This window comes from Suricata suricatta, chromosome 16, assembly GCF_006229205.1.
Source record: "Suricata suricatta isolate VVHF042 chromosome 16, meerkat_22Aug2017_6uvM2_HiC, whole genome shotgun sequence".
NCBI lineage: Eukaryota > Metazoa > Chordata > Mammalia > Carnivora > Herpestidae > Suricata > Suricata suricatta.
Window position 1 is genome coordinate 17545382 of NC_043715.1, and position 27831 is coordinate 17573212.

At 47.9% G+C, this 27831-nt stretch overlaps 1 protein-coding gene and 1 non-coding gene across 2 annotated transcripts in view; both read left to right on the top strand.

Annotated features, from left to right (window-relative positions):
* RANBP10 (RAN binding protein 10) overlaps positions 1 to 27831 on the top strand; it is a 62495-nt gene that overhangs the window by 27586 nt on the left and 7078 nt on the right. The window contains exons 4-7 of the mRNA XM_029925075.1: positions 15127 to 15294; positions 22060 to 22082; positions 24035 to 24219; positions 26660 to 26772. Coding sequence (XP_029780935.1) covers positions 15127 to 15294; positions 22060 to 22082; positions 24035 to 24219; positions 26660 to 26772 — 489 coding nt within the window. The remainder of the gene's footprint in view (positions 1 to 15126; positions 15295 to 22059; positions 22083 to 24034; positions 24220 to 26659; positions 26773 to 27831) is intronic.
* On the top strand, positions 14119 to 14225 carry LOC115281359. The gene has a single exon (XR_003904261.1). It is a non-coding gene; the product is annotated as a U6 spliceosomal RNA (small nuclear RNA).

Consider the following 27831-nt stretch of genomic DNA (forward strand, 5'->3'; position numbering starts at 1 on the left):
TACCCCTACCACATCCTCTTTCTATGTTAGGGCTCAGTGTTGTTGAACCAACTATGGGCTCACATTTAGTCATGTGAGGAAACAGACCTTTAGGGTTGCAGTCAGCTTGTGGAGTAGTATGTAGTTCAGTGGTTAAGAGCATGGACTCTGGAGCCACCCTCTGCATTTGCACCGTGGCTTCCTGAGATCAGTAACTTTACTTCTCTGTGCTCAGTTTTCCTCATCTGTAAAATGGAAATGATATTAGTACCTAACTCCTATATGGAATGATTATGAAAATTTAGTGAGTTGATTCCTATCAAGTGCTTAGAATAGTGCCGAATAAAAAGAGGGGTACTGGGGCACCTGAGTGCTTCCATCAGTCAAGCGTCTGACTCTTGATTTCTGCTCAGGTCATCATCTCACCCTGCTTGAGGCTCTGTGCTGAGCATGGAACCTACCTAAGATTACTTCCTCTCCCTCTATCCCTACCCCACATGTGTGGACGGGCACTCTCTCTCGCTCGCTCGCTCTCTCTCTCTCTCTCTTACTCTCCCCCCTCAAAAAAAAGGTGGGATACTTGCATGTTAGCTTTTGTTGTAACTGAGGAAAAGTATTTTTTTTTCTACCTGAGAAAGGAAGTACCTGTACATTTAAAATTTTTTTACAGGAGCGTCTGGGTTGCTTAGTTGGTTAAGCATCCGACTTTGGCTCAGGTCATGATCTCATGGTTCATGGGTTTGAGCCCTGTGTCAGGCTCTGTGCTAGGCTCTGTTTCTTTCTCTCTCAAAAATAAAATAAACAGTTAACATTTAAAAAAATAATAAAGTTTTTTTTGTTTTTGTTTTTTTACAAATGCTTGTATATCAGAGTAGAGTTAGATGTAACTGAAACAATATTTTCTCTCAGTGCTTATGTTTTCTGTATTTGAGTAGCCATGTTTAGTACATGCTAACTGGACTTGAATTATGAAGGATGAAGATGGTACAGCAAACAAAGTCAGGAAGTTGATGTTTCAAAAGTGTTTTCTTGTAGGCTTTCCTGTACTGGCTCAGCCAGGACATCTTTGCCTCTAGGGCTGTCATGAGTAGAGAGTAGCCACTCTGGGGGTTTCACTTAGCCCTGGGGCAGATGATAACAGAGAGTACCTCTTGTATGAGACTGTGGTGGTCAGTCTTTCCCAGGAGCATATGGGCATGTCTTAGCTTGCATTGTCAGAAGTTTCTCTTGGAAGATGTGGAAGTTTTGATGTTTACCTTTTGTAAGATGTTTTTGGCCTCCATTAAATGTGAAAGTAAGGAACACATGTGGTCCAAAATAAGAATGTCAGAATCCTTGGCCAAATGCCTTGAAAGCTGGGCAGGATGATCTATAGGCAGGTGAGTACCTGCAGCCCGACGCTCCCTTCGTTGAGCCAACAGCAAGCAGCATAGACTGGGATTCCTGGATTGAAGAAGCAGTGAGGAAAAAGTCAGGGTGTGGATAGAGAGAGTTTTGGGCTTCTCCTAATCTCGGGTGCTTTGAGCAGGGTAAAGATAGGTCAGATCTTGTCCTTGTACTTCAGAGAGGGCCAGGGAGACTCAGGCTCTGTTGATAGGTAGCCGCATCTGCCTCAGAGCTGGGCAGCTGATAATTTCCTCCTTGCCATTTCTGTTCTCTTGGTGTGGCATATATTACCTTAATTACTGCAACCCCACAAAGGAGAACCCTTGAGGCACACTTTCTGTGAACTGTTGTAAAAGAAGCAGCTAGAAGAACCACAGCTGGGGATTAGGGATGGGGGAGCATATCTCCTGAAGCAGATGGCACCTCGCATCCAAGCCCTGGTAGGGGGGTTAGAAGGTCGCAGGGGGACTGTCTGTCTTGCTCCCACAGGATGGTCATGTTCGAGTGAGCTATCTCCTCCACCCTCCCTCAGCCCCCCCCCCCCTTGCCTTACCTAAGCCTGCCCTGAGTTAGCATGTCCCTGGGAATGTTTGTGTCCTGATCTCTGTGGCTGGGACCTGCTTCTACTGGGTGGGACACATTCTGCAAACAGCTGATATTTCACATTTGCACCTGTCATGGGAGAGGAACAGCAGATAGCAGAGAAGAGGGCAGAACATGGGTGTTTATGCCAGGTTCACAAGTGCAGAGGCCAGCCCTGTCAATGTGACAGGCACTGACAATAAATAACAGTGTGTTCTATATCCTTTCTCTCTGCCCTTGTAACTTACAGTATAAGGTGCCTATTTAGACAAATACCAATTACGGGTGGCTTTGCTCAGTCCCTCTGTGTGTCCAGTTGGGTGAATTGAGCCATCAGAGAGCCCTGCTGGGAATCTGGGTGTACGTTCTCCTCACCCTGGTAGAGCACCTGGGAACAGTCTTCTGCAACACTGGCATGACTGTAGTGAGTACCAGCTCTTGCTGGTAAAGGGAAGAAGCTGACTGGTGATGGCCTTGCAGTTCAAGCCTGTAAGGTGCCTCAAAGTACCTGGAAAAGGCAGGCAGCCAGCAGATTCTCTGAAACCAGTGGAACAGCTACACAGGACTGCAGGAAGAATAGGTTGGGATTTGTGTGCATGGTGCTGCCCAGCCCCTTACTGCCTTGCTCATTCTGTTCTTTGTCTGTCTGAGATGTCCTTGGAAAATGACCTGGGGAAGGGAGTTGAGGGGCAGATACCCAGGTGCCTCTGGGAAGTCCAGAGCAGAGGGTAGTTTGGCAGTTGGGTCCCAAGGGCCAGGTAGCTGTTTGAAATCCCTGGTGGTTCCCACAGAAGTTAATGGTGCCGGTGCTGCAAGACCCACCGTAGTCCCTACTGCAGAGCTTCTTTCGTGTAAGAGACTCTCTGCTTCCCTGCTACTCCTTCCTGGGCCTGCAGTGCCCTTGGCCCCATGGCCAGTAGAATCATGGTCTTTTTCTGTGGGCCTTCCCTCACTTAAAGGAAGATCTGTATTAAGTCCTTTGAGATAAGAGGTTTCATCGATAGCAGAAGGGCCAGCCAGTTCTGAAACCCGAGTTTGTCAGTGTCTGAAAACAGAGATCCTCAAGTGTCCTCTGGTGTGGTTGGAGGCTGGAGCCACCTCTGGGTGGAACTGAGTTTGGACTAGTAACTGCTCAGTCCCTTGCCTTCCTGGTGTTGGGCAGGAATCCGTATCTAGGGGTCCTGGAAATACTGTACTACTACGCCTGAGTCTCCTTTTGGGAAGGGTTTTGCATATGCCATCTCTCAGGATGTGGTAATGTGTGCAAAGTCACAGGCTCCTTTACTACCAAAGGTCACTCATCCACTGACTGCCCTCCCCCACCCCGAGGTTCAAAAGGAGCTCAGCAGAGACTAGGAAAAACCAAACCCAACTCCAGAGGAAAGATACCAAGGTCTAGGAGCTAAGGTTGCTCCTCAGTTTTGTGGGACAATGCCACCCCTTTCTGTAGCCTGATTCAGCATAGTAGATGATGGACTCAGCCTGTCCTATGGGATCCTGAGATACAGGCGGGTAGCTCTGTTAGATATCGCAGATGCTCCTTGAGCCATGTTCTAGCCAGACCCAGCTACACCCATCCTGGCTTCCCTGGGCCTCCCCAGGCCATCAGGTATCTGTTTCTTTTGGGGTAGAGAAGGGGTATGACTCATGGGAGACTGCTTTTAATGCAGGTGCTGGCTATGTAGCCCCTCACCTTGGCCACAGTTTTGAGCTGACACTTGCCCTTATCTCACTATAGAGCCTAGGTACCCCTGCAAGGACAGGCTCCACCTGGTTTCAGCCCTTATGTCACCAGCTACCTACCTGCAGAGAGTCTTTTTCTCCTGCTCTCTTTAATTTGACTTCCATGCTGAGCAGACCCCCAGGGTACCCCTGACCCCTCTGGCCTTGAGCCACCAGAGGGATAGCCTTAGAGCTGTGTGGATCCTGTTCCTTGGTCCCAGGGTTCTGAGAGCTTGAGTTAACAGCAATGTGAGTACCAAAATGGACCTTCTCTGATGCCACTGCACTGTCTGCTGAGTGAAAAGATCTCTTTCGCTTTCCCATTATCCATTGCTGAGCTGCTCCAGGCAGTGGGTCCTATCAGATTTTTTAAAGATACTTGAGGTTTGGGGAAAAGCATTTATCTGATCAATTCCAGGGAGGGATGGCTCTGAGGAAGTGACCATCCTTGAGAAGCAGCCCTGCCAGGAGGTCTCCCAAGACACATGCGCTTTCTTCAGCAATCGCAGGCTTAGTAAGCACCCTGGCCAACCTAGCACAGCACCTTTCCTCCATAGCCAGTCTCACAAGTGACATTCTGAGAGCCAATAGGGATGGCTATTGAGCTCTGTCAAGTGCTCTGAAGGCCAGATGGCCTCCCCAGGAAACTGGGGACAAGCAAGAATGGAGCAGGCCTAAGGATGCCATTGATGGGCATTAGTTAGGAGAGGTGGGTAGTAACCAGTTCCATTCCTGCTCACTCCCTCAGGGAAGAAGGAATCAGGAAGTCTGAAGTGCCTAGGATTGACCCTGGAGAGGGAAGGGGTCCCTGGGTGGCTCAGTTGGTTAAGTGTCCGACTTTGACTCAGGTCATGATCTCACGGTCTGTGAGTTCAAGCCCCATGTTGGGCTTTGTGCTGATGGCTCAGAGCCTGGAGCCTGCCTCAGATTTTGCATCTGCCTCTCTCTCTGCCCCTCCTCTCTCTCTTTCTCTCTCTCTCACAAGTAAATAAACATTAAAAAATATTAAAAAAAAATGGGATGGCGAGGGAAGAGAAACTCGAGGGTGAGTGCCTCCTGTGGACTGGTATTCCCTAGCCATTCTTGTTTAATCCTCTCACCAACCCTGAAAGAGTTCAGTCAAGAGAATTCAGAGGGCCAAGTGACAGAGCTGGGATTCAAACTCAAGTCTGTCTAGTCCCAAAGCCTAATGGTGACTGGGACCCATTTCTTGGAGAGAGATGGCTGCCTTGGTGGCATGGAGGCCAAGGCTCAGGCTTGCTTTGTGAGGCGTGGGCTGGACTCTGTGTGCTGGTGAGCCACAGGCCAGGACCAGAACCTCATGGGCGGGCACATTACCAGCCCCCTTCCAAGATTCTGTATTAATGTGCTGATGATGCAGAAATCTTTCTACTTGGCAGTGGGAGTCCTCTCCAATTCCTAGCTCCTTGCGACTAAGGGCCCTGACATACTCTGGCAGATGGAGGTTGCAGTGGGTGGGCTCCTGGAGCAATTGTGCTGGAGTCCCTGGCACCTCCATGGCAGTCTCTTACCTCCTGGGCACTGTAACCAGAGATGGCATCTGGGAGTGCCAAGATGATGAACCATTTCCTTTCCTCAGCCGCCCCCACATTTCTGTGATAGAGACTTCCCCTCTGAGTGATCATGGAAGGGGAAGTGGATGGTGTCAGAACATCTGAAGTGGGCACCTAGGGCTCCCTGGCCCAAATGTGGCTTGGCTTTCCCTTGTGTCAGTGACGTCTAGTAGATGTCTGACATGGCAAGGCATAGGCTTTTCTGTGTTGGTGCCCATAGGCTGGCTACCCATTTATTATCTCTGGGAGTGACAAGCTCATTCCCTTTGGAGAAGGAAGAAGGATTAGTTGGGTGGCATTTCTGTTCAGAGTGTTTTCCCTGTTGTGCGGTCTTAGCTGTCCTCTGACTCAGAGCCACCTGGACCTGACTTCCTATAGGAGGGGGTGGTGGTCCAGGCAGTTGTGCCCCCTTGTTTTCTCCTGTGTTTTCCCCTCACATTCCACTGTCCTTTCAGACAGCTGGTTCCAGCCCTGTGATAAGTGCGACAACTCTCATTCCTGGGCACATCACCCCAACTTCACACCAAGCCCATCCAGAGAGGGTGATTGCTCCTGCTGTCAAATTAGAAATTTGCTGACTTTGGCTCCTGAAGTTCTGTTTGGGGTTCTCTTCTGAAGCAGAGGGCAGTGGGGCTGGAGGGGAGGCTTACCCAAAGGTGTGGGAGTGACCATAGCTGCTGGACATTCTTAATGGGAAAGGGGACTTATAATCATGGATTCTTCCAGAGCTGGCAGAGGCATTTGCATCAGCTTCCTTGTTTCTTTTGTTGTTATTGTTTTTTTAATGTTTTATTTATTTTTGAGAAAGAGAGAGGGAGACAGCGTGAGCAGGGGAAGGTCAGAGAGAGAGGGAGACACAGAATCTGAAGACAGGCTCCGGACTCTGGGCTAACTGTCAGCAAAGAGCCTGATGTGGGACTCGAACCCACAAACTGTGAGATCATGACCTGAGCTGAAGCCGGACGCTCAACTGACTGAGCCATCCAGGTGCCCTATCAGCTTCCTTGTTTCATAGAAGAGGAAACAGACTGAGAGAAGTTAAATGACTTAGCCGGGTGTAGAGCCAGGTCTCCAGCCTATCTGTAGGCCTCTTGCCAGGACCCAGAAGTCACCATTCATCTGTATAGGTGGGGACATGATGCACGTACACAGCTCTAATTGCTTTGCTTTTCTTATAAAGAAAAATGACAACAAAAATTCCTCAGTCAAGCCTCTGATTGCTCACAAGCAGTGTGTCACAACGTGGTCTGATCATTGACAATGTTGTACTTCAGGCTTCCTGCCAGTCCTTGACTACATTTCCCTTTTTACTTCAACAGACATTTCTTGAGCACCTACTGTGGACCAGGTGTTATGCAAGGTGAACAAAAAGATGCTTAGATGTGGCCCCAATAGCCAGAGAACTTTGTTTGGTTGCTTCAGGGGAGAAAACCCGGGGCACCTGGGTGGCTCAGCTGGTTGAATGTCTGATTCTTGATTTCGGCTTAGGTCATGATCCCAGGGTTGTGGGATTGAACCCTGCATCAGGCTCTGTGCTGAGCATGGAGCCTGCTTAAGATTCTCTCCTTCTCCCTAGTGCCCTCTCTCTCTCTCTCCCCCCATAAAAATGAAAAAAAATTAAAAAAAAAAAAAAAAGGAAAGAAACCCATCTCTAACTCTGGTTGGTCAGCCAGAACTCAGGCAGGGCAAACAGGAGTGAGGGCTCAGGGATTTAAATGCTTTCCAGGACTTTGTTTCTCTCTCTTGCACCTGCATTGTGCTTAGTAGCTTTAGTTGGTCAAAATGGCATTCAAAACAAGATTGGAACAATGGCAGCACAGAGCTTTGAGACCCACTCTCCTCCCAGCATCCTTGTAGAAAAATCAGGAAGATCTCTTATTGATCCAGTTTGGGTCAGGGAGGAGGAATTACTAGGATTAGCAGTCCTGGAGCCAGAGTTGGTGTGGGGGAAGGGGGGAGCTGCTTTTTAAGAGAAGGTGAGTGCTAAAGAAGGTGGGGCTGGCGGGCAAATCTTAGGACTCCTTGTTCACTTACCCTACTGCTTGTTCTTGCAGCCTTGGGGGAGGGGTGCCAGGAGGCTTTGTGCCCAGTCCTTTCTCAAAGTTAATGGGACTTAGCCAGATACCAGTAGGGAGTAGTGTTGGTCAGGTCAGCCACGACTGGAGTTTGGAAACCTTGTAGGGGTTACCTGAAGTTTTTTCTAATGGAGCCTAGTCTTTGAGGAACTCACACTGTTCTACTTTCAGAGCATCTTCCTTTTTCCTGAGATTGGATTGCAGGCCACCTCAAGGAGGAGGTGGTGGCTTCACCCTTGTGGGCACCTGCTTGGTGCACACCTGAGTGTCCCTCAGAGGAAAGAAGTGAGCTTCTGAGAATGTTCTCTACAAGACCACAAGCCTTCATGTAGCCTCTCAGTGACTCAGTTTCCTCAACCTTCTGATGGGGATTATCGTACCTGCTGATGGATTGGAGACTCAGAGTTTCTTCTAAGTAGATCTTAGGGTTCTTTGACAGTGCTATCTAACTGCTCTACCTCACTTGGTAGAGAAGAGAACCTAGGTCCAAGGAGGAGAGTGACTGCTGAGGACCTGCCATGTTGGAAGGACAGGACTATATCCAGGACCAGACTGCCAAAGCCCTTCAGGCCACACTGCTGCCCTAGCACCAAGGGTGTTAGTGTCTCTTTCTAATGGAAGCCAGACTGCCCTCGGCGGGACCTTAGATTGAGAATGACAACCACAGACTATCTACAGAATGTGCAATGGTAGTTAGACTTTGGTCTCATTGGTTTGTCTCCTGTCTGCCTGATTCCTCAAGAATGGCAGGGTTAGTACCTGCTCCTCTCTGCTGTACAGCTTCTCAAGGCCTGGGGAGAAGGTTCATCGAGGGTGGGGTAACTTAATCCATTTAGAGTAACTTCGTGACCTTTAACATCTCTTCTGTTTTGAGCGTCTAGTGCCTTGCTCTATTTGTTGTGCCCTTTCTAGTCTTTGGTCCGAATTTTTCACCCAAAGGAAAACCAGAAAGCCGTTGTATCAAGAAAGACAACACAGTAAGAAAATCTTCCATTGACTTATTTAAAATTTACTGTCTATGCTACTGTTCAATTCATGAGTGTTCCCATGACAGTCTTGAGCATCTGGGCTAAGCCACAGTCATTTCATTGTCCTTGTATAGCCACCCACCTACTCGGACTTAACATGTCAGAAAGGCCTGCTCCTTCTATTAGTAGGCGGTACTACCATCCACCCTTTTGTCCAGGACAGAAACCTGGGAGGCATCCTTGTTTGCTTTCAGACCAGCAACACACACATCCAGCGAGTCCTGCCAGGTCTGCTCCCAGTCTTAAATCTCTCTCAGCTCCAGCCCAACTGGCCGCCTTTCTTGTTTTTCAGACATGCTGAGCTCATTCACTTTACCCCTGAAGTTATTTTTTCTTTTTCTTTTTAAATATTTATTTTGAGAGAGCGAGACAGAGTGTGAGAAAGTGCACGCACCCACATATTGGGGAGAGGCAGAGAGAGGGAAATTGAGAACCCCAAGCAGGTTCCGAACTGTCAGCACAGAGCCCAAAGCAGGGCTTGAACTCAAGAACCTTGAGTTCATGACCTGAGCTGAAGTCAGACAGTTAACCGACCAAGCCACCCAGGCGCCCCTAAAGTTCTTTCTTCTGACTTCATCATCAAGCACACCTCTGCTTAGGGGTCACGTTCAGCAGAGACTAACTTGACTCCTCCATCCCAGCTAGTTCCTATCCCCACTCCCATTTCTAGCCCATCACCTTGCTTTGTTTCCTTCAGAGCATGTTTTATCTACCAGGTCTTTTCCTGTTTGCTTATTGATTTACTTATATATTATGTCTTCTCTGCTACTTTTCCACCTCCTACCACCCCCAATTTGTCAGCTCCATGGAATAGGCCAGCCTTTTTAACTAATTGGTGACAAGTGGATTGGTTGCTCTTCCTTTCCAAAGAACAGGAAAGTAGCAACAGTTACCCTTCACCAAGCCGCTGCCATAGCTCTTCCTATTGAATGAGGTATATAACATTCCATTTTTCACCCCAGGCTGCCTTTTATACACATACGTCAGCACTTCCTATACATACTTTCTGTATTTAACTGTGTTTGGACAAAATATTGGTTATACAATGATAGCTTCAGTTGAAGACACATTATAGGCCTGTGATTTTTTTTTTTTGGAAAAACTTTTAACTTCATGGCACTTTGAGGAGCAAGAGACAAGGAGCTGAGGCGTTGATTTTTTTACACTGATCATTCCAGATGTTCAGTAGGTTCTTCTGTAACTATAAGGGACAATATTAGTTTCCTGTTGCTGCTGTAATAATAGTAGTGACTTAAAGACTTAAAGATTGTTTTAGGAGCACCTGGCTGGCTCAGAACATTGGACTCTCAATCTTGGAGTTGTGAGTTCAAGCCCCATGTTGGGTGTAGAAATTACTTAAAGACAAAATCTTTAAATAAGTAAATGAATAATCATTTTACAATTCTGGAGAACAGAAGTCCTAAAATCAAGATGTCAGCAGGGTTGCATTCTTTTTAGAGACTCTGTAAGGGAGAATCTGCTTCCTTGCCTTTTCTGGCTTCTAGCATCCGCCTACATTTCTTAACTTGTGTCCCCATCTCTCCATCTTCACAGCCAACAGTGTCGCATCTTCCAATTTCTCTCTGCTGTCACATCACCTTTTTTCACTAGACCCTCTTGCCTCCCTCTTACAAGGCCCTTGCAATTGTATTGCTTCTCCATCCAGATACTCCAGGATAATCCACTCTCCCATTTCAAGAGCCTTAATCACTTCTGCAAAATCTTTTGTACCATTAAGATAGTATATTCACGGTTCTGGGCTTAGGACTTGGACATCTTTGGGAAGCCTTATTTAGTGTAGCATAGGGATTATACATTTTATTCCTTTGGGTAAATCTATATAAATGATAAATCATTTGGGAATTGGAAACAAAAACAGGAAAACTTAACCTATTTTCCAGACAAACCAGGGTGATGGCAAATCTTAAATTGATTCTAAGTAAATACTTTTTTTTTTATTGAGCTCTTCAGGGTTTTTTAAAATTTAAAATCCATATTTACAGTTCTATGGTAGTTTTGTCAAAATAATTACATAGTTTATTTTTGAAGGTGAGTATTCAAAATACTTAAACTTCTATATTAGGTCTTTGAAAATGTAAGCGTCTGTTGTTCTGGTGATAGTTATTATTTTTTTTTAAATAGTTTATTGTCAAATTAGTTTCCTTTTTTTGTTTTAAGAAGTTTATTGTGGTGATAGTTATTGAGCTCCCATGCATGGCACCAAAAATAGCTCCCAAATATCCTTGAGTCATTGACTTCAGTAGAAATAGTTCTTTTGGGTAATTTCACTATTTTTGATGGATCAAATGGTTAAATTTTTATTCAGATTATTAGAGTAACTACTGCTTCAATCTGAGAAAGCTCAAACAAGGAAAATCTTCCAGTTCAAGTCTTCTACCTTCTAGCCAGTAAAATCTGTATACAAAATCTGTCATGCAGGGTCATCCTTGTCTGAGTGAGAGATGGGCTAGTCACTGCACACGAACACACAGGCATACGTATATGTATGTATATGTACGTGTACCACCTCTCAGGCTCCTGACATCCTGGGCACTGGAGACACTCGTGATGAGATCATGTAGACTCTGCCTCATGGAGCCCCTGTCTTGGTCAGGGAGGATAGACAGGGATGGTCTCAGGACAAGTGACTACTGGTGACTGGAAAGGTTCGGCAGAATTCAGGGTTGATCAGGGATTTGAGCAGTGTGCTGGGGGCATGGCAGGTTGGATGGGCAGGGAGCACACAATGTTTTGGGAAACTTAAAGGATCATCATGCACAGAGGGTGGACCCAGTCGGCATAAGCAGTTGTGGGCATGGTTCTGAGAGGGCCCATAGGACAGCAAGCAGCTCTTCCTAAGGATTCTTTGAGGAGGGCTAGAATGGGCAGTGGCTTTCCTGCCACAGCCATATGGCGTCAGGAGGTGGTGAGTGGTGGGCTAAGAGTCTTTAGGGAATTCTTTTCTGCTCAAGCAGCATTGAGGAGAGCCACACCTCTGTCCCTGGTATCCCAGGCCCCTGGAGCAAAGTTTGGGTCTCTAGTAGCTGTAGGGCCCTATAGCAGAACAGTCCATCCTGGGGGATTCCATGCTGAGGACTCAGGCCTGTGGCCTAAAGTCAAGTGCACCGATTTTTGGCTGAGTCATATGTATGTTCTTTATATGTAAGAAGTGGGGCTTCCTGCCTAAGAAATCTTTTTGCAGTGAGCATTGGGTGGAAGTGTGTGTTCTGGTCAACTGGCTGTGGTTGCCTGGTGAAGTGGGAAGGTGGGGGCGCCTTGGTGAGCAGAGACAGCCAGCTGTAGGCTTTAGACACAGGGCACTAGAACCTATGTGTGGGCTGGGGTCTGGGCCTTGCCCAATTTCTGGCCTGGAGGCCCTCTGACTCACTACAAGTCAGAAATCTCAGGTCGACAGCTCCCTAAAACCAGTGCCTCTGACCACTCTCTTCTGGTGATGGGGCAGGTGTTTGGGGACAGTTTTACTGCCTGAATGGTTACCACCCCAAATGAGACAAGAGGCATGACAGGAAAGATGTGGGTTTTGGAATCTGAAGATTTGTTCATATCTCATCTCAGCCATTTCTCAGCATTGTGGGCTGGTGAGCAAGGCCCCTAGTCTCTTGATGAGGTGGAAGTAGCAGTACCTGTTGTGCCAAACATGCAGGGTTATTGCCCTGCTGCTCTCCTAATAGGTTGCTATGTTGTGGTCAGTTACTGTGTTGCATGTGGGCAGCCCCTGTGCTCCATCAGGAGGGTCCAGGAGGGAAGCCAGGGGAGGCCTCCTGTGACTGGTGTGGCATATGGATGTGGATCCCGAGGCAGGGGAAGCTGATGGGCATGCCCGGGGTCACCAAGTACAATCTGAACAAGACCTAGAGGGATGATTGTCACTTTGGTCTTCACTGCTGTTCCGCTGGCATCCCTTCATCTGTAGCCCAGAGGAGTGTCTGCTATTGCAGGTGCTGCTGCCAGGAGCCATAGTGCCTCCTGCGTTGAAACCTGAGGAGAGGCATTGCCTATGGTAGCATCATCATCCTACCTCTCAGGGCAGGAGTGGGCATTAATATGCCCAGAAGAGCCACTTCCCTGAGGCCCAATGATCTATGTACCCACCAGCAGTAGAAAGGGCCCACCCACTCTTGGGCTTAAGGAGTTTAGAAGTTGGGTTGATGCCCAGAGCAGCACCTTATCCCCTGAATAAGGTGTCCCAATGTCTCTGGAGAATGGGAAAGGTGAGAACAGCGCCTGGCTCCAGGCCTTGGGCCTTCTAAAGCCAGCTCTGGGCAGTTTTCATGATAGTTTCCTTCTTTTTTTTTTTTCTTTTTCTTTTTTTGTTTATTTTTGAGAGAGACACCGAGTGTGAGCGGGGGAAGGGCAGAGAGAGACGGAGACACAGAATCCGAAGCAGGCTTCAGGCTCTGAGCTGTAAGCACAGAGTGTGACTCTGGGCTCGAACTCATGAACCATGAGATCATGACCTGAGCCGAAGTTGGACGCTTACCCGACTGAGCTACCCAGGCACCACACGATAGTTTTCTTCTGATTGGTGGAAAGGTATTAGGAGGAGAGCAACAGGTCACCAGGTCCTGTACCCAGTAGTGAGAGCCATTCAGCTTGGGCCTGTTGCCCTCTATGGGTTCTGGGGAAGCTTTGTTTAACCAGAGGGTTCCTGGCTGAAAAGACATGAAAGGCCAGGGTACACAAGGCTTGGGATGGATGCTGTGATTGTGAGGGGCAACTTGCCCCTGAGCTTACCAGTCCAAATGCAGGGCAGAGAGTGGGCTCCAGGGTCTGGTCAGTTCCACTTCCCTAGTCATGTCGTGTCTCTCCCGTGCCAGTCACTGGCCCTGTCATACATCTGTTTTCATCCACATACCTTTGCTTACAGCCTGCCTGTACCCCCCTGCCCTCTGCCCACCACACACATACACACACTGAGAATGTTTGAACCCTGCCTTTTTTTGTGAGCTCCTCAGCTCCTCAAGCACTCTGTCCCTTTGGAGAGAGCTTCCCTCCCAGAAGAGAACATCTACCCATGCCACTTGGTGGAGAGGAGGGGGAAGATGTGTTGAAGTATGATCACATGGGCATGCTGCTCAGACCCCAAGGAGGCAGCAGAGGAAAGCTATTTGGAGAGGCTACTTTGGGGAGTAGACCTTGTTGCCAGCCAGTCAGGCTTGCCTACCCTGTGTGGGTCCTGGCTTGCCATGACCCTGTGAGCTCTACTCCTGTTCCTTAGCCAAGCAGCAGGCAGGCCCCTCTGCAGCTCACACCCTCTGGTCCCACATGTGCTCATGACTTTACTGTACTTCTCCTTCCCAGAATGACCTTTTTCACTCTTTTCCTTGTACAAAAGTGTGGGGCACTTCAGAGGTGTCACTTTTGCTCTCACTATTTCTACTTAGCATTGTATTCGAGTCCCTAGTCAGGACAGTAAGGCAGAAAAAAGAAATAAAAGACATGCGGAGTAGAAAGAAGGAATACAACTGTCTTTATTCTCAGACAGTATATTTAGAAATCCCAAAGAATCTTCATAAAAGCTACCAGAACTAATTGGTGAGTTTAACAAGGTTTCAGGTCACCAGGTGAATATATGAAAAATTAAATACATACGTGTGTGTGCTTAATCACTTTATTGAGATAAAATTTATATGCCATAAAAACTACCCATCTAAAGTATATACATCATGGGCCACTGGGTGGCTCAGTTGGTTAAGTGTCCAACACCTGATCTCAGCTCAGATCCTTTTTTTTTTATTTAAAAAAAATGTTGTGCTCGCTTCGGCAGCACATATACTAAAATTGGAACGATACAGAGAAGATTAGCATGGCCCCTGCGCAAGGATAACACGCCAATTCGTGAAGCGTTCCATATTTTTTTGGGGAGAGAGAGGGATGCAGAACTTGAGAGACTATTGAAAGCTGAGAATGAACTGAGGGTTGGGGGGGAGGGGGTAGGGGGGAAGACAGGTGGTGGTGATGGTGGAGGGCACTTGAGGGGAAGAGCACTGGGTGTTGTATGGAAAACAATTTGACAATAAAATATTATGGAAAAAAAATGTTTACATATGTTTGATAGAGAGCGAGTGGGTGAGGAGCAGTGTTGGGGGAGGGGGAAACAGAGAATCCCAAGCAGGCTCTGTACTGTCAGCGCAGAGCCCAATGTGGGGCTCAAACTCACGAAACATGAGATCATGACATCAGCCAAAGTGAAGAGTTGGACGCCTAACTGAGTGAGCCACCCAGGCACCTAATCTCAGCTCAGATCTTGATCTCAGGGTTGTGAGTTCAAGCCCTGCATTGGGGTCTGCACTGGGTGTGATGTCTACTTTAAAAAATAAAGTAAAACTAAAAACATTAAAAAAAAAAAAAACCTCTCTAATAAACTACTTAAAAAAAACCAAATAATTAAACTAGTCTGGTAAAAAAAAAAAAAACTCTCAAAGGTCAATTGAAGCCCCCTCTCCATCATGAGGCTTTCTCTGGCCGCTTCCTTGTCGCACAAATGGCCTTCTGGTAAGTCCTTTCTAGGTCAGCCATGGTTTTGGTTCTTGTTAACCACAGCTTTGGTCCCATGACTGCTTCAGCTACTCAGGGGTAGTGACCTGCTGGAGCCACTGCTTCTTTGGCATAGCCAGACCCTGTCCACAGCCAGCTCTGAGAGGCCCAGAGTATGGACTGAGGTGGTGGCAGGCTGGGGAGAGGGACTCAGACCCAGGCAGGCATCTGTGGCTGTCTCAGTTACCTCCACTCAGCTGTTGCTATTCTCTTCCCCAACAGGTTGGGATAAACATTCCTATGGTTACCACGGCGATGATGGGCATTCATTCTGCTCTTCTGGGACTGGCCAGCCCTACGGTCCCACATTCACCACAGGAGACGTGATTGGCTGCTGTGTCAACCTCATCAACAGCACTTGCTTCTATACCAAGAATGGCCACAGTCTTGGTGGGTGCCTAGGAGACCTTAGAGCATCTGCCCCATAGAGCCACTTTCATTGGTGAGAGGCCCAATGGGAGGCTTTAAAGCCAAAGCAGTGTCACTGATCCTCTGCTGAGTTCTGGGGAACTGCAGCCATTTCCCAGCATTAGAGCCCTAGGAAGGTAGCAGTGGTGCTTCCTTGGTTAATCCATCCATTTAGCAGCATTTATCAAGCCCAAGGTCAGTGCTGAGAAAACAGCAATGTCATGGTCATGCTTCTGGCCTGTGTGACACTTATTGGAGCAAAGTTTGGCATTCATAAGAAGTTTGAGGGGCCTGAAGACATACCTGACAGTGGTTGTGGTTTGCCTGTGAGTGGTCTGGGCCCTGACTTTGCCTGGCCCTTCCAACATGCAAGATGCTGGTTGCTGTGGAGCAATGAGAGGTCTGCTCCAGTACAAGAGGTAAACAGGCTGGACTCAGGTGGGGCCATGTCTCTTCTGGCCATTTCACTGGTTAACAGCAACCTGGATAGAGTAATATTTGAAAAGGTCCTTTGGTCTAACTACAGAAGATGGACTGATTGGAGTGAGGGCCTGGGGAAGAGGCAGGTAGCCTGAAGCAAGGCAGTGGTGATGGGTGCAGGGCATGAAGAACAAACCTCATGAAGGCCAGGGTGACCCAGCGGGGTTTAGTGACAGATTGGTGCCAGATTTAGTGACAGATTAGCGAGAAAGGAGGATGGGAAAATGGCTGGATAGTGGTGCTTTCGAGCAGGATTAGGATCCAGGAGGAGCAGCAGTCAGTGGAAGGTGATGGGGGTCCTGGAGGATCTCTTGGAAGAGCAACCCTGTACATGTTAACAGATTTAGGAAAGAAGTCTGGGAGATAGAGGGACATTGTCTATGATGATGCCTTACCCTACTGAGGCTGACTGGTATTTGGTCCCAGAGTGAGAGGAGCCTTTGGCTACAGTGGCCCTGAAGTAGTGCCTAACTGCTGGGCCTGCCTGCTTGGGTTTGTAAAGGTTTGATCTAGCAGAACTGTACCAGCCATGCTAGCCACAGGCCTTGTCTAAAAAGAAAATTGAACATTTTACTTGGAAGCCTAACTTCTAGGGGACCTGCATCCCCGGGCCTGAGGGGCAGTAAAAAGATGGCTGTCAGTCCCCACAGAGATGACTTCTGTGTGGCTTCCCCATGAGATGAGCCTGTGCTGCATTAGGGAACCTGAGTGAGAATCAGGTTTTCTGGAGGCTGGGGCTGAGTGTCCAGGAGTCAGCATTCCTCAACAAGACAGTCAGATGCCAGATGGGCAGCCACGAACATAGCACAGACACTGTTGAGGTGACCCAGGTGCACACCCAGAAAAAGCCTCCTCTGGAATCCATAGCCACTAGCTGTAATTGCTGGCATCCAGCTGGTGAGCTAGCTTTTAGGGACAAGATCTCAGATGTCTCCTTGCTCCCCACTCTGCTCTCTGACTACAGCTATTTCCTGGCTGTCTTTCTGCTGTCTGAGTCCAAGGGGCCTCTGTTGTGGGTACTTACTCTTTACCCAGGCCCCCCTGCACCTGTCCCAGTCTCTGTTCTTCCTCTCTGCTCTGGATACCTGCCCTTGTCACATTCCTCCAGGTTGTCCACACTGCTTGGAGCATGGCACCTGCTATGGGGTGAAACATTTGGGGCATACCCTGCTGTCCTCTCTGTACGTTCAGCTCCCTCCTCTGGGCCCTACTTGCACGCCAAGCCCCCGAGCTCTTTGTCAGTCAGGTCCCTAGTTCCATAAGGAGCTCCCAGCCACCTTAATGTCAGCTCAAACCCCCTCAGTCTTCTTAAACTCTTATCTCCTATTTCATGTGTTTTATAGACCTCCTGCAAGACCTCACTCTCCTCATATTTAAACTTCATTTAGGAGGATATCACCTATTTTTCCATCCTGTCGAAATCATCTATAATCTTCCTTGTTCTTTCTCAAATATCTGATAACCTAAAATTTGATAAACATGTTTATGTATTTTTTCATTAAAGACTTGATAAAAAATATTGGAAGAGGATGGGCTGAGATTTGAGTCCTTCAGGGTATATTAAGAATCACTTCATTGTGTTAGTTTGAAACTTGTGTTTTCTATCTTGTCCATGAGGATATTAGAGACTTTATTTTAAAATGTATATGGCCTGTCCCCTGCATTTTCTAGATCACAAAATTTAATAGAAAAGCAGTGAACTTGGAGTAATAGACTACTTAGTGAATCTTTTTTTTTTTTTTAATTTTAGTTAACGTACAGTGCAATATTGGTTTTAGGAATAGTACTCAGTGTGATTCATTACTCATATACAACACCCAGCACCCATTGCTCATCACAACAAGTGCCCTCCTAATACCTATCACCCATGTAGCCCATCCCTGCCCACCCCCCTCCATCAACCCTCTGTTTGTTCTTTATTGTTAAGAGTCTTTTCCCTTTCTCTTCTCCCACTTCCTATGTGTTCATCTGTTTTGTTTCTTTAATTCGACGTATGAGTGAAATCATATGGTATTTGTCTTTCTTTGCCTGATTTATTTCACTTAGCATGGTACATTCTAGCTCTAGCCATGTTGTTGCAAATAGTAAGATTTCTTTTCTTTTTTTGATGGTTGAGTAACATTCCATTGTATATATACCACATCATTTTTATTCAGTCATCAGTCAGTGGACATTTGGGCTTTCTCCATAGTTTGGTTGTTGTTGATAATGCTGATATAAACATAGGGGTGCATGTACCCCTTTGACTCTATATGTTTGTATTGTTTGGGTAAATACTTAATAATACAATTGCTGTGTTGTCAGATAGTTCTATTTTTAGTTTTCTGAGGAACTTCCATACTGTTCTCCAGAGTGGCTGCACCAGCTTGCATTCCCACCAGCAGTGCAAGAGGGTTCTCCTTTCTCCACCTCCTTGGCAACTCTTATTTCTTGTATTGTGGGGAGCCTGTGTGGCTCAGTTGGTTGAGTGTCCAGCTTTGGCTCAGGTAATGAGCTCGCGGTTTGTGGGTACGAGCTCTGCATCAGGCTCCATATTGATAGTGCAGAGCCTGCTTGGGATTCTCTCTCTCTCTCTCTCTCTCTCTCCCCCCCCCTCTTTTGCACTTAATCTCTCTATCTCTTCTCTGTCTCTGTCTCTCTCAAAGATCATAATAAAAAAGAGGGGCCCTGGGTGGCTCAGTCAGTTAGGTGTCCCAACTTCAGCTCAGGTAATGGTTTCACAGCTCATGAGTTCAAGCCCTGCATTGGGCTCTGTGCTGACAGCTCAGAACCTGGAGTCTGCTTTGGATTCTTTCTCTGTCTTCCTCTTCCTCTGCCCCTCCCCTGCTCTCTCTCTTAAAAGTAAATAAACATTTTAAAAAGTAATAAAAAAAGAGGGTCCCCCTTTCTCCACATTCTCACCAATACCTATTGGTTCTGGTTTTGTTAATTTTAGCCATTCTGACAGGTGTGAGGTGGTGTCTCATCATGGTTTGATTTGTATTTCCCTGATGATAAGTGATGTTGAGCGTCTTTTCGTGTGTCTGTTAGTCATCTGGATGTCTTCTTTGGAAAAGTGTCTGTTCATGTCTTCTGCCATTTCTTAACTGAGTTAATTTTTTTAAATGTTTGTTTATTTTTGAGAGAGAGAGAGGCAGAGAGAGAGGGAGACAGAGGATCCAAAGCATGCTGTACACTGTCAGCACAGAGTCTGACACAGGGCTCAAACTCATGAACCATGAGATCAAGCTGAAGTTGGATGCTTAACTGACTGAGCCACCCAGGTACCCTAGGGTTGTTTTTTGGGTATTGAGTTTGATAAGTTCTTTATAGACTTTGGATACTAAACCTTTATTGAATATGTCATTTGCAGATATCTTCTCCCATTTTGTAGGCTGCCTTTTAGTTTTGTGAACTGTTTCCTTTGCTGTGCAGAAGCTTTTTATTTTATTTTAATTTTTTTGTAGAGAGAAAGTGTGTGCATACGTGTGTGAGAGGCAAGGGGCAGAGGGAGGGAAGAAAGAGGGGAGGCATGGAATCTTAATCAGGCTCCCCACCATGTGGGGCTCAGTCCCACAATTTCAGGATCATGACCTGAGTTGAAATCAAGAGTCGTACGTTCAACCGACTGAGCCACTCAGATGCTCCAGAAGCTTCTTAAGTTCCAGTACAGTAGTTCATGTTTGCTTTTGTTTCCCTTGCCTTTGGTGACATGTCTAAAAAGAAGTTGCTCAGACCAAGGTCAAAGAGGTTGCTGCCTGTGTTTTCCTCTAGGAGTTTGATGGTTTCCTGCCTCACATTTAGGTCTTTTATCCCTTTTGAATTTATTTTTGTCTTTGGTGTAAGAGAGTGGTCCAGTTTCATTCTTCTATGTGTTGCCATCCAGTTTTCCCAACTTGGTGAATCTTCTAATGACCTTGTTTCCTTTCCACGAGCCAGCTTATCAATATTGTGCTTCAGAATCTTACCTGGAATCAGTCACTGCTCTCTAACCTCAGAACCCTAACCCTTCCTCCTTTAAAGAAGCAGAATTATGTTTCCTGCCTCTGGCCTCCCCACTCCTTTGCTTTGCTCCACCGTTCCTCTGTCATAGCACTTGCCCTTGGTGTCAGTGGTCAGTTGCTTGTGTAATTGTTAGTTGCATGGAGCCAGTAGCACTTTGAAGGCCCAGCTCCTGGGAGGTCTCAGCAAATACCTCATGGAAAGATGAATGAGCAAATGAATGGAGACAGGAAACTGATGTCTCACCTACAAGTGGTCCATGCACTGCAGAGTCATTTTTATACAACTCTGTATGCTTACAGGCTTTATACCCTCAGCCTCGTTGACCCCTGACCTATGTCTCTTTGCCTCAGAACACTTCTTATCAGCAAGTTTGAATGTTCTGTTTGCATCCTGGATCTTTGCCTGACCTTTTTCCCAGATCTTCCCACTATATTGGCCTTGCAGAGACCTGCAGGGCTGGGGGAGCAGGGTTGCCCTTGTCCAGTGCAATAGGGGGTGGAGTGGCCTCTTTCCTCATACTCCTGGAAGCACCTCAAGGCCTTGTCCTTCCTGAGTGCCATTGTGAGCTAGATCTGGGCAAGCCAAGATAGGTCATCCCCTGCCTAGAAGTGTGGCAATTGCCTTCCCCTGTGGCACAATTGCAGCCAGCTTGTACCATGACCTCATAGTTTTTGAAGCAGCTTTTACAAAATATCTCAGTTTCTCCTTTCTTTCTTGAAATGTCAGGATTAATGTTCCCTCCTTTTTTCAGGTGGGCTCAGAAAGATAGGGTAAATGGTCAGGGTCACAGCGCAAATAACTGATGGAGCCTGGACCTCCTCCTTCCCGGGTCTGTTGGCCTTCTCCATGAAGTGGAGTATAGCAGCTGCAGCATTCTGGCCACACAGAGATCCACAAAGGCAGCTCCTGTGTAGATCTGTAGGGTGGACATGAGGTCTTCTCATGGGTGCAGAGGGGCTTACAGATTTCATTCTGCCAGCTGTGACTGCCATTCTGCATGTAGGCCTGAGAAGTGGCCTCAGGCAGGTAGATCATGGGATTTATGAGCTTCCCTCGATAAGGAGCATCATAACCTGGCAAAGAATAGAAACAGTTTCTCTGCACCTTGGTTTTTTTAATCTGTAAACTAGTGTTAAACATGGTATACACCTTCCAAAGTTGTTCTGAGGATTAAATGGTTCCCTGTGGGACACTGAGCCCAGGGCCCAGCACAGAGGAAGCACATGGAATATGCTGGCTGGCTATCAGGATTCTGGCCCCAGGTTTATTAGGAGACCTATTGTCATACCCTAACCTGTTCTTCTGTCTTGCTGGGTTCCAGTTGGGTTTCAGTTTTTATGGGTAGGAGTTAGGGGAGCAGACTGGGACCTCTAAGGAGTGGTTTGGAAACTTCTTAGTCCAAAAACTCAGGAGTTTCTAGAAGACACGAGAAATTTTCTGAAAATGGGAACGCTGTGAGTCCTTGGAAGAGTCTCCTTTGGCCATGAGTCATTTCTCATTCTAAAGAACATGAGTGCTCTGATGGATATTCTGAGGTGCCTGTTTTGCTCGTTTCTTTGGGATCCCACTTTCCTCTACTCTCACTTCCAACTCAAGGTTGAGGTACATGTAAACAGCCCCTTCTCTTTGCAGAAGGGTTCAGAGGGTACACGGGTCATTTGTCAACTAAGAAACCTCTGGAGACTCTGGCTGGGTGAGGGCTGGAGAGGACCAGCTGCCACCGTCCCCATCTTCACTCAGAGCTGTTTCTGTCAGCTTCGAGAGGATGTTAGAGCATTAGACCAGGAATGAGTCCAGGCCCAACACTTCAGCTAGTTTTCTGACTGTTGGGAAATATTTTAACCCCTGAGACTTACTTTCCTCATTTGTAAAATGGGGTAAGAAAGCCTGCTCCCCAGAGCTGGTATGTAGATCAGATGAGGTGATGGATGGAGAAAGGCTTGGCATTTACAGTAAGTCTCCATAAATACATGTTGAATCAAAAGAAGGATCAGACCTGAAGAGGCCTCAGGGTAGGTCATTTGAGTTTAGTCCTTCCTAGTGGGCTTTCCCTGAGAGGGTGGAAGAACTGTGAATGAATATTCAAGTATTTGACTTTACTTCCAGCCACACGCAGCAAATGGAAGGCCAAGGCCTAAACCTACCAGGCCCTAGCACATGCTTGGCCTCCACCATAGGGAGGTGTGGTGACCAGCCCCTCCCCAGCCATTATGATAGAGCTTCTGTGGTCCCACAGAGCGGTAGGAGACCAAGCAGCCTGATTTCTGTTCTTTCCCTTCGCAGGTATAGCCTTCACAGACCTCCCGGTAAGTACTGTTATTGGGTCTCCTCCCTCTGGGCTCTTGGGGACTGACTGGGATAGAATATGATGGAACCCGCAAGGTGCACGGTGTGGAGTCTGGCCCTTTCCCCAAACAGGGATGTATGCTGTGCTATCAGCTTGAGAGTACCAGGCCTGGTTTCCTCCATGACTTTTAGCAGGTGACAGTGATTTGTGGCACTTCCAAATGCAGCTGGGGGGATGGCATGGGTGAAGATGAGGATGGCTCCATGGTTTAGGTAGTCTGGGCCAGTTCTGTATGGCTTATAGCCTGTGGACTGGGGTGTATAGAGAATTGTTCCTGAACTGTGATGGAACCCAGTCCTGGTGCCTACTCACTAGAGATCCCTGAAGAAGGCCGCTATCCTAGAGGACTAGGCCTGCTATTGCACAGTGTTCGCCCAAGCCAGAGAGTAAGCTTTGTTGGGTTTTCTCTTCTTAGAAAAGGGTGAGGTTTCTTGTTGGCTGAGTTCAGGGCTCATCCCCATCTCTTGCACCCTAGTCCTTCATTATTATGAGTCATCACTGGCCTCATCACATGAAAGGCATCCACCCAGACTGCTGGGAGCCTGGACTGACTCTGTGTACCCTAGCTGGGTTCTGGAAGGAGGAAAGGTTGGGTTCTGGAATGAGGAAAGGTTTGCTGACTCCAGTAGTAGTCTTGGGATCTTGAGTACCCCTGTGACACCCTAGGAATCCCCTTTTGATCTGAGAGGCCTTCTGAAGCCCAGACTGCAGCTCCCAAAATTCTGTTAGAAACTCTTATCTGTAGATCAGAATCCTTCTCTCCTTACCTGCAAGCCACAGAGAGGGGCTGTCGTCTCAGGCAAAGAGAACAGACAGGAGAATTCTAACCCTGGCTAGGGAATGGTCTAGTTGTAGAGACATAACATGAAAGGAGCAGGTATGAATGTGGGCAGTCATCAGGTGCTAAAAGTGTATGGTGGGGAGTGTCCCTGAGGGCATTGACGATCAGGGAAGACTTGCTGAAGAGGGTGGGCTTTGCCTATGGCATGGGGGTTGGAAGGGGAGAGGAAGGAAACTAGAGATCTTAGGATTCAGAGCTTGTGCTGTGCTGAACCTAGTGTTCAGTAAAGACACATGATACTCAGGAATGACAGACACATGGCCCGAAGATGGAAGGTAAGAAAGAGGACTGGGGCCCAGTGACAATGGGGAGGAGGCTGGCGAGACACTGTTGACTAGCAGTGGGGAGCCACAGGAAGCACTGAGTGAGGGAGTGATCTGGCAAAAGCTGGCCATTGCAGGGTATACAAGGAAAACAGGTAGCCCCATTCCCACAGAAGGACATGCCCAAACCGCACTGGCCAGAAGATCCTCCTCTTAGTGTGCCTTTGACAGGAAAGGCAGTGGCCTCTCTTTACCCTTTGACAGCATCTGGGGGTCCAAACTACCTACCTACCCCCTTTTGCCATTCTCTCCTCCTCCCTGTCTTCCTTTCCTGTCTCCCCCATCCCTTCCTGCCCTGTCATATACCCCTTTTTTTGTGGCAAAGGGATCCTTGGCCCTAGATCTTTCTGAAAGGAGTGATTATCCACCCATGTAGCAGATCTTCATGGGTACACATGCAGGGTCGTGGAGTCTGGCCTACCTCCATGTGTCCTGGCTAAACCCTGAAGGGGGACCTTAAGATTTTGGGGAAACTATAACCTCTGATGCAGGGCAGGAGAGTCTACTTTGAGTCTGGCTTGCTTTTCTTTTGCTTTCTCTCCTGAAGCTTTGGGCAGTAGTGTCTCTGGTAGGGAGGTGGGCAGAATGTGGCCTAGCCCTGCCTCCTCCAGCCTTACTGCAATTCTCTCAAAGCCGGAGTAGTGCCTGCAGGAACCAGCACCTTCCCTCTCTGCACCAGAGGTAAGGCGAGGCCCTGCTGCCCCATTGCCCTCAGGAGCCCAACTGACATTTCATTCTCCTCCTCAGGCCAACCTCTACCCCACCGTAGGCCTGCAGACACCTGGGGAGATTGTGGACGCCAACTTTGGGCAGCAGCCCTTCCTGTTTGACATTGAGGACTACATGCGGGAGTGGCGTGCCAAGGTCCAAGGCACTGTCCATTGCTTCCCCGTCAGTGCCCGGCTTGGAGAGTGGCAGGCGGTGCTGCAGAAGTGAGTGCCCCACTCCCGCCCTTACCCAGCCCTGGCCCATCCCAGGGGCCTCACTCTCCTTCTATACTGCTTCAAACTACCCCTATGGACTACAGTGGGTAGCTGTTCCATCTGGAAAGCACTCCCAACGTGACTCTGCCTGCTGCTCTCCTGCTTCCCTCTTAGTGAATGGACAGCTTCTGCTCATTTCTCCAAATCTGTTTCTTATTAAACTTCTGGACCCTCAACGGGATTGGAAGACTCTGCTATATAATATCACCAGCAGAGCTGTTTCTTTCCCCAGGTCAATTTGCAGAGGATGTACTAGGATGCCCTGTTGTCTCTTCATTTGTGGACTTTTTCTCCACCATAGGGAGTATCCATCATGCTGTGATTCTGGCCTGAAATCACCTCTCAGGGTCATTATCTAGCTAAGTTCCATGCATTCCTGGCAGTAGTGGCCGGAAGAGAATCCTCCTGAGGCCAGCCTCTCTGGCTCTTGGATGATTCATTCCTAAACTGTCCTGGAAACCAGGCTTGCTGAATCCCAAGGGAGGTGAGGTTTGGGGTCTCTCTTCTACTTGCCAGCTGCAGGCCTGAGTGAGGCAGTAACCAGTACCTGCTCTGCCAGGAGGTGGGTTAGCTTATTAGCTTGCCTCACAAGGGAGGGCATAGAAGGGCTGGGCTTCCACTAGCCCTGGTTATTGTCCCACAGAGGCACCCAGGTAGCAGAATCCCTCAGGTGGGGTTGGGTTGCACACTGGCCTCTTTGTGCAGTCTTCCTTTCTTAACTGATTAATATTGAGGCAGGCCATAGAGGAGGGTTAAGGTAGGGGCTATGTGACCAGACCCTTCTCAGGAGGAGCGGCACTGTCTTGTTTTTGGCCCTCAGAACTATTGAGAAACCCTTCCTTGAAGGACTAGACAGTATATGCCAGTCCCTGACGCAGGCTTGCTGGGACACGCAAGGGGAGAGGTGGAGCTGCTCCAGCTGTTTGGGGGAGGGAATGATAGTCTCAGCTTACAGTGTGTTTGTTTCTATGTGTGTATCTGTATGCCGGTGTGTGTTCATATGTAGTGTTTGCCAAGACCTGCATATAGGTTGTATCCTGTGATTTCATACAGCTTCATTTTATGAACCTCGTTAATGGCTGTATTAGCTTGGAAAACAAATTTACCACAAGCTCCTTGGTGAGCTTGGTGAGCTCCTTGGTGGTTCAGGTTATTTCTGCTCTTTTGCTTGTGTAGGTAACCTTTTCGTAGGTAAAGAGTTTTTCACATTTAAGATTATTTTCTTGGTGTCCTTTCAAGAAGTGGAATTATTGAGTCACTGGACTGTACATATATTAATGGCATCCAGTGTGCATGTGGACCTCATCTGAACCATGTTTTGTCAAAAATGTTTGCCCTTGTGTTTATTATAATGATGATAATAATAATATAGTTATTATAATTATCATTTAGAATGTAATACTATGGATACATAATTTGACAATAGGTTTATTTCATTGACTTCTTACTTTGTGCCAGGCACTCTATATGTATCATCTCATTACCTCTTAGAGCACGAGGGGACACACAGCTTAACTTCTATGCCTTTCACATTTGTGTTTGGCAATTACAGTAAGGACATGAGACACATATTTATACCAAGGTATTCACTTCTGTACACATCAGATATGAGGGCTCATCCTTCTGCTCTATGCGTGTGCCTGCACATATACGCACATGTGCCACTGCTCAGCCAGCTGTGGTGGTATTAAATGGCTGCTGGGTGTTGGGCTGCTCCAGGCTGTTTCCCAAAGATTGTGTCCCTATTGGCTGCATTGATGCCTATATCTTGGCTTCTTGGGCCCTTGACTTGTGGCATTTTGTGGAGTAACTTGGCTCATGGGTTAGCTCCCCATCACTCTCTAAAGCCAGCACTCCTGAGGGCTAGGGTCCATAAGCTGCAGTGCTTATGCTGGGCACACGGGATGGCCTGCAGAGGAGTGTCTGTGCCTGTATAAAGGTACGCACATGGCACACATCGTCTCTGTCTGGGCAGCTCTCAGGCTGCTTGGCCCTGTGCCGTTCCAGGAAGGCCTCAGAGAGCCTGTCGGCCGACTCTGGGCTTGCTGCAGTTCACAGGAGGCAGCTGCTTCTGTAAGGAGATGATATGTGCCTGTGCGTGTATTTTTGTTATCATACTTGCCCACTTGTGGGCGGTATATTCTAGAAAAACTGCAGCCCCTCCTCCAAGCTACCAGGATAGCTTGGTGACCAGCCCCTCTCCAGCCTGACTGCATGAGCACTGGGGGAAGTTTTTATTTTGTTTCAGCCTCTTTATTCTTATTCTTTGGAGGTTGCACCTCCATGATGTTTGTAAGGAAACCCAGACAGGGAGACAGTTTGTCCCTTCAAGTGGTCAGTGAGAAATGGCAGTTCTAGAGTGTCACCTTGAGCATTTCCTTTCTTCTAGCATGGTCTCATCTTACCTGGTGCATCATGGGTATTGTGCCACGGCCACAGCTTTTGCCCGAATGACTGAAACCCCGATTCAGGAAGAACAAGCATCCATAAAGAACAGACAAAGTAAGGTTGATTCTCCTTTCCTCTTTCTCTCCCTCCCTCACCTGTCCCTAACTCTGCTCTCTGGCTCATGCCAGCCTTGGGTAACCTATGAGGAGTCCATTCAGCTCTGGTCCTTACCACCAGGAGACTAGCCCACAGCCCCAGCCCAGCCCCAGGCTGTTCTTCTATCCCTCCTTCAAGACAACACTGTCTTGAAGGACAGCCCAGCAGCGTAGGAATGAATGTCTCAGTGCAGCCTCCCTACTGCATACTCTGATGGCCCGGCACAGGCTGGGGCCTGACATGGCTGGATCTCGCTCCTCCATGCCTATTTCCTTCCCTCAGATCCTGGCCTCTACTCAGCCTCCTGTTCATGGTCTTCTGGAAGAGTGTGTTTGCATCTTATCAGACCAATGTCCTGCCTTTCCCATTTACTCAGCTTTAGTAGTTCTGCCTGTTCCTGACCAGAGAAAGGACTGAAGTAGACAGGGTGAAGGCTGGTTCTCAGTGGCTGCTATGGTGGCACCTCTCTCTGCTCCCACCTCTGGTCCTGCCTTTTGCAGATAACCAAAGGAGGGAGTCAAAGGAAACTTTCCAAGTACATACTGGCCTGCATACTGTGTGTTGGGCTCTTTTGTGGAAGGAGGGTGTTGGGAAAGAGAAAACAGAGCCTAGTAAGGAAATAGGAAGAGGAGAGGAGAGTGAGGGAGAATGGGTGTATCTGGATGTGTGTCTGTGTGTGCCTGCTTGCGTCTCTCTGAGCCTGTCGTCTCTGTGTATGTGCATGTGTCTGTGTCTCCCAGAGAAGCTACGCCCAGCCAGACAGACGGAAAGGGATCCCAGACTTGGGATCTACGAATGAGAGCCTCACACCCAGAAGTCGCTCCCAGCAAGATGCACCAGGCCCCAGAGCAAGAGCAAGATGCTGATGGCCTGAGAGGTGTCAACGTCAGAGATGGCAGAGTGTGAGGAGGATGACCTCCTCTCCCAGCAGGGAGCACGCTGCAGCCCCTGAAGACTGCCAAGACTTGGGTCCTGGCCCAGAAACCATTGTGTTCCCATTGCTACCCCGCTGTGAGG